At 25.7% G+C, this 14,339-nt stretch overlaps 1 protein-coding gene across 1 annotated transcript; it reads right to left on the bottom strand.

Annotated features, from left to right (window-relative positions):
* Positions 1-900: 900 nt before the first annotated feature.
* On the bottom strand, positions 901-13,349 carry LOC126899527 (bestrophin-4-like). Its single transcript, XM_050674521.1, has 10 exons — positions 13,012-13,349; positions 8,785-8,895; positions 7,287-7,458; positions 6,503-6,632; positions 5,149-5,390; positions 3,478-3,744; positions 2,824-3,039; positions 2,124-2,337; positions 1,556-1,683; positions 901-1,491 (listed from the first exon to the last, which is right to left on the bottom strand). The coding sequence occupies exons 1-10, from the start codon at positions 13,080-13,082 to the stop codon at positions 1,105-1,107; spliced, it is 1,938 nt and encodes a 645-aa protein (XP_050530478.1). The 5' UTR covers positions 13,083-13,349; the 3' UTR covers positions 901-1,104.
* Positions 13,350-14,339: the final 990 nt, after the last annotated feature.

Here is a 14,339-nt window from a genome sequence, read left to right as displayed (position 1 = left end):
TATTTATTTTAGAATCCCTATTAGAAACTAATATTGAAAAGAAATAATAAATGAAATAACTTTTTTAAGAAAAATTTAGATAAAAGAATTTCTAAGAAGTTGGATAAATAGAAGAAAAGAAAGTAAGTTAAATAAAATAATTAACAAATATTAAAATGAATTATATTTTAATAGTTCTTTTGTAAAATGTAGTTTTAGTTTAGTCATTAGGATGCTTAGCCCTTTTAGATCTCATTTAAATAGTTTAATACTAATAGGAAAGTCATCTAGTTAATATTTCGACTATTTAATGTACGTCTAGTTCAGGCAAATATTAAAAAAAATTGAAGGAACTTGAAAAATTTATTTTTGAAAAGTCGTTTTCAAAAGAATAATTATTTAAGCTAAAATATTCTATCTTAAATATTTAAAAATACAATCTTCAATATTTTTTTATCTTAGTAAGTATTATGTATCACTTATAAATTATAATTTGATATCAATATTTTCATTTTTTTTTAATTCCGCTACCTCCACCTGTGAATACTAAAATGTACAAGTCAGAAGCAAATTCAAATACGGTTTATAAGTTAAAATAATGCAAAATTTCTTAAATACAAAATCGTTTTATTAAAAAAAAAGAAATATAACCTCAGTTGACTGATAATAAATAATAACTGATAATAATTATACAATTGTTTATATTATTTATTATATTTTCTCTATATAATATGTATTTATGAATAATATTTAATAATTATAAATATTACTTTATTGAAATTGCCCAAGATATTAAAAAAAATCCTAGACCAAGTTTTTATATAAAAGAATAAATTACATTTTACAATACTAAGTCAACACAAAATTTAAAATATCAAACATAATCCTATTATTCTATACTTGTATAGAATGGTGTCTTACATTGAAAAAATATTTTATTATTTACGCATAAAGTAAAAGCATTAACATAATTCCACCTTTTTTTTTTTTTTAATGTTGTCTTGTATATTTAAACTCACAAAGTTGCGTTAGTAACAATTTTAACATACAAGTAATACTGCGATAATACTATAAAAAAATGTTGATTGATAAGAAATACAACTAACATTTTTAAGGCACGAATTATTACTGATCCTGTTGATTAGGAGTCTGTTTATTTGTTTCGTCATATTCATAAGCTTCTAATGAAGTTTTGCTGCTAAGTTTGTTACTCAAAGTCTCATCAACAGGCTCAACAATAAATAATAAACTATTTGTGCTAGGGGTATGACGACTGCCAGTACTACCACTGTTACTGCGTAAAACAGGCTCTTGCTCTTCACTATGAAAATCTGCATCATCATTAACCGATAATACCTCTGTGTAGGTAATATTGGATAAATTTGATGAAGTTGTTTCATCGGGTAGTGATGGTTGAGGAGGAAAGACAGTTCGCACATTAGGTCTTTCGATTCTTTTCTCAAGTTTACCACCAGCTGTAATTGTCATTTGTTCGTCAAGTTCCTCGATTACCTATCAAATAATTTTTATATCAATTGAACATTTTTGGGGTATATTAATAAATGGGGTTTTATACTTGATCGGCAATACGGACACTCCCAAATTGTTGCTGTAAAAGTTTACTGCTGCTACTTTGTAAACTATCTGTACTATGCCAAGTACTACCTGGAAGTCTATTACCGCTTGATACTCGGGATAATAATCCTAAATTTGATTTCATATTATTAGATTTGTTATTAATAAATTAAAATTAATTAATACAAATTTATCTTCACTTCAGAATAATTAAAATGTTAATTTCAAAATTAACAAAGGAAAAGTTTAGGAATATTTATTTATTTTTAAATTTTAACAAGCTGTACAATTTTAGATTTTAGGATGAAAAATTAAGGATGCAAATCGGTCCATTAGGAATTTGAAATCCATCCTATAGACTGCATAGTTTGTATACGAGATGGAAAGAGGAGTGATAGTCTATTGTATTTAGGAACTGTGGGCCAATTTTTAGCACTCTGTTTATTTCCCCACGCTAAAAAGTTGTTCCAATCTGTCATGAGTGTAAATTATTTGAAGTTTATACAACTATAATAACTTTGAGGAACAATAAATATATAAATTTTACAAATTTTAGTATAAATACTTACCATCGCCAGTATTGGTATTAGTGCGTTTGAACAAATTTTTCAATATTGACGTCACTGAACCTACTCGATTAAGAGAGCTGGCAACACTTTGGTTGTTGTGCGGAGGATCATTTGAAATAGTTGATGTTGGACGACCTCGAAGAATACTATTTCTTCTCTTATAGCTTCCCCCGTGTGCAATAAAGTGAATACCACTATTTGTGTCATCGTCGTCCTAATCATATAGAATTACGTTAACAAATAACTGTTAAGCACATAAGTATTTAAACCAATCTGGTTGTTCAAATTATTTTGAAATTTTGTAAATTAGCATACACAGAATTTAGAGTAAGTCGTGATTACCAAGTTATAACTAGTTAGGGTCTGAGGTGGTAAATATTTCTATGATTCAATAACCTACTCCAAAAAGGTCCCAATTTCATTAAGAATATTAGAGGATCGTTATACTTAACTACCATTATAATTTAGGACATATAATTTGAGATCACAATGTAAACTTTTTAATGAAACCTTCCGCCAGTTACATTTTTTGTCCCAAAATCGTATTAAATGATAAACACCCCCTCTTAAATAGATAACTTTCCATAAACTATTCAGTAGCCATCCTAACTATCAGTTTCCTTTTCTTAATTAATCAAATAAAAAGTTTAACTACTGAGATACTGTTAATTTACTTTTTTAATCGATTAAAAGTTCTTACCGCGCCATTCATATCATCACAACATTTGGATGGAAGTGAGTACTCAGCATCAGCCTCGGATACAGCAATATTAGCTGTAGACGGTTCAGGATGGTGCTCTCGTTCTCCAGCAGCTACTGTATAAGGTAATTCAGTCGGGAATACTTGATCCCAATACTGATCCCTAATTAATTCTGGATGTTCATGATGCATTTCATCAACAATCAAATAAGACACCTATTAATAGAAAATATATTTTTTAATAACTAGAGTAACATAATTAGTAAAAAAATACTACCAATAAATGAACACCACCAAGTTTTTAAACTAAACAATTATTTAATCTGATTTGTAACAAGTTATAATTAATAGTATTTATTAGATATTTATAGTAAATATAAATATCTAAATTAATATCACTATTTTTGATAGAATGTAATTAAAAGTTTATTCTCTGATAAATTCTGATATCCGAAATAAAATAAATTAGTAAGTATAATTTTCATGTAAGTAACTACAAATATTTTACATTATTTGTACAGAAAAATTTTCAGGAAACAAATAAATAATAATTTTAGAATTGTGACATAAAAGTAAATATTAAAATATATAGAGCTTTAAAAGATAAAAAATTTGTTACTCTATATAAAATATAATTATTTGATTTTCTCATACCTGAACATTACGATCTACAATCCAATTTACTTCAAAATCATCGTCATCCTCGCCAAATGGATTAATTAATGATTCAGCCACTTTTAACCAACCCATATAAAAGAAAAATTGTAGAGTAGTAAACACTGGGAAGTATAAGTCAATATATTTGGATTCATCTGAATCAGTATGCTGTTTTAGATTAGCTAATGCTACTGGTGGCTTATCAAGCCATTGTCGGCCCATAACAGTTGTTATAAAAAAGGAATAAACTGCTAATGTAACAACCTGATAAAATTTAATTAAAAAAGTTACATAAAATATATTCTAATGTAATTAAACGAAATTAATTTTAAAATTAATTCACCCAAAAAATTAAAATATATAGATATTGCACCTAAAAAACAATCTGTTAAAAGTGTCATGGTTTGTACTTATGATACTTTCTATATATAAAAATTCAAGGTTAAACATATGATACACTCCGTAAATGGTTTTTTTACTTATGATACACCCTAAAATTAGTATCAGAATTAGAATATTGAATGCTACATATTCTCTACTTGTTTACGGAAGCTTGGACATATAAGAAAGTAGATAAAAAAAATCAAAGTATTTATGATGTGATGTTTCCGTAGGATTCTTATTATATCTTGAGTCGATAAAGTTAAAAACGTACCAAAATTAAGGAGAATAGACAATGAATCAGAAGTGATAAATAATATAAAATCAAGGAAGCAAAAATATTTTGGGCCTATGTTGAAAGATGAGATTAATCAGCTCAAAATGCAAAGAAACATTCACAGGAATAGAGAAAGATCTAGAGCTAGCTGGCTACAAAATCTAAGAAAGTGCTTCTAAAATAACAACAAGGAACTATTTGATACTGCCAAAAATGAATACCAAATACACATGATGATTTCCAACATTTAATAGAAGAGACGCATTAAGAAGAAGAAAATGAACATAAATAATTTTATCTTTAGTAATTAAAAAGAGGTCAATGGACCTAGAAGGGGAAGCATTTCAAGAGATTGATGATTTATTTAACTTCAATGAGAAAGGTTTCAAAGCTGAGAACGGTGTTTATTTTATATAGCATGGTATAATTTTTCTATCTGTGGTCCCACCATGCATGCAACTTCTTGTAAACCAATATTGCTCCACTACAGATTACAAGATCCTGAATTCACTTCGTTTGAGACATCACCCTTTGTAATTGAAAATAATTCCCTAGATTCTTTTACTATCGAAAATATCTTAAGTATTTTTTACGAATTTTTTTTGCATAGTACTGTTTGTTTTTCGTATAAGTACATATTTAGAAAATATTAATCCTAGTATTGAGTAGTCCATTTTTAGGTTTATTATCGGGACTCAAAATTTGAAAATAACCTGAGTTTTAATTAAAGTTTCAATTTTTTTGCACGATATTATTAATCTATTAAAAACAACTTAGTAACTCAATTAGAAATAAATTGCATAAAATATGGTTGTATCGTAAATATCTAATTACGAAACTTTGATAATATATTTTCGTTTTTGTTGCTTTAAAATATTAAACAAAAGCAAAAGATAATTTTTTTTATTAAGTAAAATTTTTCGCATAAATATAATTTCTTATAGATTGTTTAATTATAATTAGATACATTTATTAAATTTGTTTGTATATAAATATATAAGAAATATTACTTGTGTATAAACTAATGGAACACTTATTGAGTCATAATTTATAAGTTTCCCACATTGACCGCGAAATGTATTTAATTCATCAATAATAGTTTTTACTGCAAAATCATCTCGAATACGACCTTCTTTTCTTGCTCTTGTTACAATACTTGCAGCCCATACAACTGGCAACCAATGTTTGGAGTGTCTTGGAAATTTATCATTTAAATCCAATACAATGGTTTTTTCATTTTCTAATAGTAAACCTTATTATAAAATGAAATTAATATTATTAAAACATAATAAAACTGAACAAATTGGCGTTTTTTCTTAAATTAAAAAAATTAAAGCATTCGCTCTATACAAGCATTCCTTGTTAATAATTTCAATATTAAATTAAAGATAGTCATTATAATAATATGTGTGACAATGTAACACCCTCATGCAGAAATGGCCAAATTAAAGGAGATTAGGGGGATAGTTCCTCCATTGAAATACTGTTTTTGAATTTTGGTACCATTTTCATTATACATATTTTATATTTTGAAATATTATATATAGTAGTTCAATTTAAAAGTTATTGAGCATAATTAATATGGAACTATTAATCCTACAAATTTGATACGTAGGTAAACTCAACGAGGTCTATTCTTAAATAAATTAAATAATTAAAATAAGTTTAATAAGAAGAAAAATATTTATGTATAACTATTGTTCTTAATCACGTTTGATATAATAATACAAATAAAAAATCTCTGGTGTAAGGGGCAAAGTTCCATGATGATTTTTATTATAAAGATTTATCATCCTTTCCCATGACAAAATCATTTGACTATCACCGCCTTTAAGTCTTATTCCATATCCCCTATGAAATCATAACTGTTATCTACAGTTATGACTGTACTAAAATACATTTTAGGTAATTATAATTGAGATCCTCGTGTTTGGGTTAAAATTGACAAATTAATATGAAAATAATTTTTGTTTTAATTTAGTTTAATAACTCAAAGACTATAAAAAGAAAGAATTACTATATTGAACTTAAATGAGAAATATTATATGGAAAACAAGTGTTATTTATTATTAATACTAACTAAAAAATACTCGATTAAAAGTGTGCTTTTTTAAGTTTTTTTATTAATAATGGGTTGTATTTTCTTGTTTTATCACACGTATAATAATATAAAAGTATTTATTACGAGGGTTTTAAAATAAAAATAAATAATACTTTGTTATTTTTACAGATTAAACATTTTAACATTACTATCCATAAAAATTGAAACAACGAACCATACTAGTTTTTTTGGAAGTATTTATAATTTAAATGCTAATTTTCTTGATTTTTTTTACAACAGTTAAATATTATTACAGTACATACCCGCTTCAACAAAATGATCTAAAGTCGGAAAACGTTTTTTAACTCTAGGGCTTATATTTGTAAACACCATAGTTAATCCAAGACATACATATCTCATAATTGTACGCCTCATTAGTCTACCTCGTTCATCCTATAATAACACAAATCATGAAAAAATTATATAAAATCAAAGCTATATTTTTGAAAGCTATTGTTGTGAAGGCTATGTCGTACAATTAAATGCAGACAAAATATTGCATTTAATTTGTTTAAATCATTTTAGTAATAATTTAGTAAAGTCATGGTTTTAGATAGCAAAATTTACATTTCCTACTTATTAAATAATTGTAGCCGGTAGGTAGGTAAAAGTTAAGGGGAGAATTGAATATAAATAATTTTCATACAAAAATATAGTTAATAATCAGTATTTTATCGCGTTGAAATAATTATATGTAATGTTAATAGAACTTTACAAGTAAAGATTTATCTAAAATTGTATGAATGAGTATTAAATGTGTAACAGATAATATGGTTGAATCATACTTATTTATTATAGAACAAACGAAGGCCATGATATGAATAGTGTCGCATTTTTTGTCGAGATAAATACATTGTTGTAGATGTCAGTATAGTTACTAGTTGAATAGGTAATTTACAATTATCGTTGTGTATTATGTTATTGCACATTAACATACGATAGAGAAAAATCTTTCATTAGTTTATATATTATTAGATAATACTCGTTATGCATTCACAGTATAAAATGAGCTTCAGAGCGATATTTTAAACTTATATCATTATTTACCTGACCGTGAATATGTGAACTGACATAAACTGCAATAGGATCTGGCCATGGTATGGAACAATACTGATCCCACCATCTTTGCATAATTATAGAAATATAGAAACCCAACACGAATGACAATGGTATTAAATCGCTATACGTTTCACAATATTCTGAAATATTTTCAAATATCCTGAAAAAATATAAAGAAATTGAACGATACCAAATTAAAAAATAATTGCGTTACAAGGAAACGCACTTGGAACAAGAAAAGGATTGAATATATAGGATTCATATTTCAAAGGGATTTTGATTTGATGTCTTCAACGAAATACAAGCTTTATATATAACTAAAAATATTTTAACAATTAATGATAAATTTTATAATATTTCATGTATATTTTTTTAGAGAACATGAAAACTTAATCGTTAAAATCACGTTAATAATAGAAAAGAAAAACGAGACACACTAAACAGTATATTAGCATTCGAAAAGACAGACGACACGCGATGATCATAATTAGATGTGGAAATAAAGAATACAATTTTTAACAACTGTGGCTACTTGTTCTTTTATGTGCATATATTTCTTCTAAATAGTAGTTCTAGGGAATGGTTACATTTAATATACAAAATTTGCTAACATGCATGACTGACAACTAATACATGTAATTCGAAGGAAAAAAACTTAGTTAAAATATATCAAAATAATTTTTCCCTTTTGTTTAATAACAAATTGAATAGCACATTAAGTAAATACAATAATCTTGAACTAAAAACCATAGATCTTGAGGCTTTAAATAATAATCATAATAATATTAATCTTAACGTAGATAATAAATAAAAAATTATTTTACTATATTTTAATAAATTATAATAATTTTTTTTTTTTTTAAACAACTTAGATCTAAGTTTTTATTGAAAATAAACGGTGCGTTGCTTTTTACACAAAATATCTATTTTGCATCCTATTTTATCCTATTTTATATCCTTCACTGAACCCTACATTATTCTAAATTATTCTGAGTAAATGAAGAACTCAATGTTACAATCAGCTATGTATACTTTTGAATTTTTCAAGATAAGTAATTTTCTGTAAAATGTTTTATTCAAAACAATTGTAAAATGTTTTTTTCTGAATCTTCATTAATAATAAGAATGTAAAACTCGTTTTTGTACTGAATTTCGCATATATATTTATTTAAATTTAACAAAAAAGATTTTGAAAAAGCTGGACTTGCCCAATTGTTTCTTGAGCCTTTCAAATACTAAAAGTTGTCATAAGTAAGTTTTCTAAAGGAATACAACTGCAAATAACAATTTAACGTAAAAGTTGGTAGCGTCATTGTATCTAGTAATTTGATTACTAAATATTTTAGAAATCATACATTTTTTTTGTAGAAAGAAAAAGTTACTATGTAACGATCCTTAAGAACGAACTTTTCATAGTAAATAAAATACTAAATAAGTCATTTTAATTTTGAAGTTTATAGTAAAAAAATACTTAAAAGATAGTTACCTTTTTTGTTGTTGATTTAATACAAATCGATAAGTTAAATTTAATGTATAGTAACATACAAGAAACGCTGCTAGGTCAGGCCAAACAAGTTTGTATATACTACCACGCCATCTGAAATAAGTACAATTAATTATAATAAACAATAAATAAGTTCGGGAAATAGAAGCATGTAAAACTGATAATTTTTTTACAATAAATAACGAAAACTAAGATTTTTGTTTTGTTAAATATAATGGTAAGTTATTTGATTAATTTTGTTTATTTATAAAATCTATAGAATTTAATCCTAATTTTATTCAAGGATTCCTAAAAATGTAAATGTATATAACTTGAGGTTATAATAAACATATAAAATAACATATAAAAAATATTTAAATGTTATCTTAAAGAAAATACATTGCAAAATTTCAAATTAATTTTTATTGGCCTTTTTTAGTACAAATTTTTGAGAGTTAAAGAAAATAAATTTAACAGACCAAAGTGTTTTGACGCTTAAAAGACATTGATGTATTTACATTATTTCATCATTTAGTTGTTTTTTTTTTTTTTTACAACCAAACTGATACCAATCAAAATTTGCAAAATATTTGTTACTTTTTCTTTACAATGAATTAAATAACTAAGTAATAAAATGTAATACACCAAATCTAATTACATCATACTAAAAATAAATAAACACATAAGTCTGTTGATTTTTATTCATGTCATTATTATGATGACAAAAATCTAAAAACAAATTCAGAATCAGCGTCAAAATTTCTTACAAGATTCACCTAAATGATGTAGATGAAAAAATAGTTGTCATGTTTTAATGATCGTTAGAACGATCAAGATAAATTTAAATTCTCCTTTGGTCTCTCTTCAGTCAAAGGACACAACATTTAAAAATCGTTTTATTGAATAAATTATATATAATTATGGATTTTTCTTTAGAAAATTCTGATAAGTAAAGCTTTATAAAAATCTCCTATATTAGTAATAACTAAAAACAAATAGTATTATATACTCATAGTAATATATATATATATTTATATATATTATTGCCCTTATTAAAAATATCACTATAAATAAAAATTTTCTGGGGTAAGAGGACACAGATCATCTTGAAATGATGATTTTTATCAAAGATTTTTCATCCCTTCCCATGGCAAAATCATATGACCACCACTAACAAAATGTATAAATCTATACCTCATAATTATAGCATTGTTAATTTTTTGTCTATATGTATTTCTTAAAACAGTATTTTATTTCAAATACCCTACACTCTGAATAAATCTGTTTGTGTATAATCATTTCTATAATAAAATAAAATATAATATAATACATATATTTGACATAGTATATACATAGTAATTTGCGCAGTTTTTCATAAAAAATTTCATAAATCTTTATTTGGCTAACACGTGAGTGCATTAAATTTATGTAAATTATAAATTACATTCATTTATTTATGTAATTATAATTTAAAAGTTGACCTTTTTTTAATTTTGATGTGATTGAATGAGATAGGTCCCTCGTTAACCAAATAATATTTTGAAAAAAAAACATTTTCATAAATTTATAAAATAATACTCAAAATTACAAATATAAAATCCGAATACAGTTTCAAACAATGAACTACAGTTTGCTAAGCTACTATTAAAGTTCCCTAACAGCTTTCGCCTATAAAAGAAATAAGTACTACTTTATAATAATCTTTTTCTGTTGCTTTGTTGTTGGTTCAATAACACCCAGAAAAGCAATTAATTAGAATTTCTTATAGGTAAGGACAGTCAAAATAAATATAAATAAATATTATGACTAACAAAAGCGTATGAGAAATCGATGCATTCTTTTAAAAATAAATATTTTTATAAGAATTTATGTATTCAATAGTCATAATACATTAAGAATTCTCGTAAAGAATTTAAAAAGATCCATAAAAGTTTAAAATGAAAAATATATTTAACAAATAATGGGTTAGTAGTCATTGATAGGATAATATTGATGTTTTTGTCCTTTATAGATATAACATATGCAAGATAATAATAAATATGAATTACTTGAAAAGTTACTAACTCTCATCAAAAAAGTGTTTTTTTAAATTAAATATTAATTTGTACAGAAAGCAGGGTATAAGAAGAAAACTTAAGTTAGATGCTCAAAAATTTTGCTCAAATGATTCCTACGACCATACTTACTGTTTTATTGAAAGCTGGAAATAATTTAGTTTAGTTAATGATGTTCTTACTAGACATGATTGTTATAATGTATTATTTTTAAGAAATTATTTAAATCTTATATGTTTAACATTTCAACGCAATACTTATTTATTACATACGCAATTTAAGTTAAAGTTAACTAAATAGTAAGTATAAAAAAGTAAAATTATAAAACAGTATAAATTAAAAAAGCAGTCAATATTAAGAATGTTAACTAAAAAATAAAAATAAATGAAGTCAACAATAAGTTCAAAGACATTTTTCCATATTTATCGCGTGTTTATAAACATGCGATTTACATATAATAGATGGTTACAACATTTATATAAAAAAATGAAATTTAACATAAAGTTCCTAGCTTTAGCAGAATGCGCCTTGAACTATTTTGTTTCTTATGGAGAAATTAATACAATTGTTTCAAAAGTTTTTGAAAATAAAAATTGATAATTAAGTATAGATATCGATACTACATAAGGAAACTGCTTTTTATTTAGAATTTCCTTTAAAATGATTAGATAACTAATAATGGTTAAGGATGTTTTGACATTATGATGTTCTTTTGATCATTGTATAATACCTTGATTTTAATGATACATTATTAATCATAAAATATTTTTAGGAAGAAACGGAGATAAATGAACTAGAAAAGGTAATATTTGTAAGTTTATCCCTTCTAAATCAACCATAAGTACTGGATGGTAAAAAAATAGTTATTGTTTGTGGTATTAGATGCATGCTAAAATACCCATGTATAAATAACCAATACATTTTTTAATAATTATCGCCGATAGGCCATCAAGTATTAGAACAGTAATAATAGTTTTGAGAATATTGCTAAAATAAATGTTGTTGACATTCAACATTGAGTATATTTTAATTGCATTAAAAACCACTAAATAATTAAACAGTATCGTTAAAACATATACATATATATTTGGTAAAGTGTAGCGTATTACCCTACGGCAACGCAAAATTAAATATAACTCCATCTCGTTCTAGTCATTGAAGAGCTACTTTTAAAATCTTTGTATAGACAATTAACAAGGTGTCCTTGAACTTGGTTTCGCATTGTACATAAGATCAAATTGAAACCTAGGTGATTATAATTTTTTTGAATAGAAAAATAAGAAGCTCAACTAGAAAACTAGTTCGGGTAATTGTAACTGTTACGTATTAGTTACTAGTAAAAACTTGAAAATTAAATTATAGTTCATTGAATATTAAGAAATAAGACAGCTCAGTGTTTTATACAAGGTTAAATATGTATCATGCTAACGCCAATCATTCTACATCCATAAAATTATGTTGGACCACGTTCTCGACATTCTGTAAATGGAATAGGTATATTAATGGTGCAAATTAATTGGTTTAATCATAATACATAATATCAGAAATCATTAGGTATACTGTAATTATCAAAGATTATGTATCTTGACTTGTAGCAAGTATTTCTACCAAGTAAAATAAAAAATAAAAATGAATAGTATAGACTATAGAATATTACTTTTTTTTTTATTTGAACACATAAAACAATTTATTAGGTAGGACAATTTAACAATAAATTATTACACAGGACCGCAAATATGAAATACGAAGCTATATGGCTTGTTTACTATTGAAATGCTTACACAAAACAACGGTTCGGGATGGTTATTTTTACGTATATATCAATGACACACATTATCGGGTACTTAAAAAAACTACGGGCGCTATCGCTAACTCTCATTGTATTGAACTCCGACAAAAAATGCAAATACCGTCTCTGTTTATCTTTATTGCTGGTATATATTCGCAGAGATCACAGTTTTTAATTTGTTTGAGCTGTCATAATTTTGTATTTATTATCAATAACTAGCGAGGACCTAATTATGAGCAATTAATATTTTAACGAGTACCTGTAAATTGTATTTGATATGCTAATTGATGTGTTATCAATAAAGATATTATCACGTATATTAAACATCAAATTATTACTACGTGGTTTGGGGACGTATTCAAGTATAACTTTGTGTATTGTAATTACCTTATTAAAAGTTTCAAAAAACACCCAAAACCTCTACAAGTGGCCACCTCAGCTGTATACGTAACCGTCATTTTGTCGCACCGGCTACGAAATTCCCGCTATTTTTTGAACCTACTGGAATTCAATTGCACATAACACTCAGTAACAGAACGAATTTCGGTAAAACTTCATAACTAAATACGACGGGAAAGCATAAAATAAAATGTTTTTTTTTGTGAAAAATAATAATAGAATAATTTGAATCGATGAAAAATCTGGCGCCACGACGGCGGAACAATCACACGCCAATACGGAACGACCGACGCTTCACATTGCAAACCTTCACCGCACAGAGGCACCAGCGCTACTAAACGATAAAGTATGATCTGCTGTACAGGTACTTAAATCGTGAAACCAAGTATAATATAACGTGTAAATTCCAGTCAAAATAAAAACCAATGCTAACTCGTGGTATTCACGTTGAGGAATCATACCAGTAATCAAAACAAAGGTACTGCATTACACATAATGATTATTATTTTAGTAAGTTACCACTAAACTTTTCGTGGAATATTCAAATGAGATGAACATTTTTCAATCTCATCATCATAATTGTGTTATATATATATATATTTTAGTTTGCGTTGAACAAATGTCCAGAGATTAAAAATTAAGTGAAATTTGTTTGTGTTAATTTTTACTAAAAAATACAAATTTTGTACTTGGTGCTACAAATACTAGAAATCAAAAAAGTAACTCGTATGAAATTACTGAGATTTCTTACTTTTATCAGCTATCAAATGTAAGTGTAGATAAAGAGATTGTTCATTTAGGCGCGAAATCTACAACATGGATGATATTATTTATAACATAAACTATAACGATATTTAGTGATTTAAAATTTCAAGAAATAAAAGATTTTAAAATATTTCATAAAAAGATAAAACATAAACACTTTATTCTTTAGGAAATAAGTCAATGTGAAATGTATAGGGTGTTCAGTTAGTAAGGAAACGGGTTTCTATTGTTATTGTTTGTAACAACTGGCCTGTTTTCTTACTTACTAAACTTCATATACTGACTGTTACATAGATAAATTTCTCCTCGTATCCTTTATCCAGTGAAGTATTGATGTTTTGCTGACTTGAGGATTATATATTTATAATTAACTTTCAGTTAATCATATTTTAGTTCATAGAAAAATCTTTTATACCAAAAAAAAAAGTCTATTACTCTTATAACATGCCCCTAAAATTTGATGTGCATAGCAATGGCCCTCTTTTTACTCCTAATGATTTCAATTTATTTTATTAATTAAAAAAAATTTTTATAAATTTTAGATAATGAAA

This window comes from Daktulosphaira vitifoliae, unplaced genomic scaffold (genome assembly GCF_025091365.1).
Source record: "Daktulosphaira vitifoliae isolate Bord-2020 unplaced genomic scaffold, ASM2509136v1 Scaffold_2, whole genome shotgun sequence".
NCBI classification, from domain to species: Eukaryota; Metazoa; Arthropoda; class Insecta; order Hemiptera; family Phylloxeridae; genus Daktulosphaira; species Daktulosphaira vitifoliae.
The sequence above is the reverse complement of the archived record's forward strand: the minus strand, read 5'-3'. Positions and strand labels throughout refer to the sequence as shown.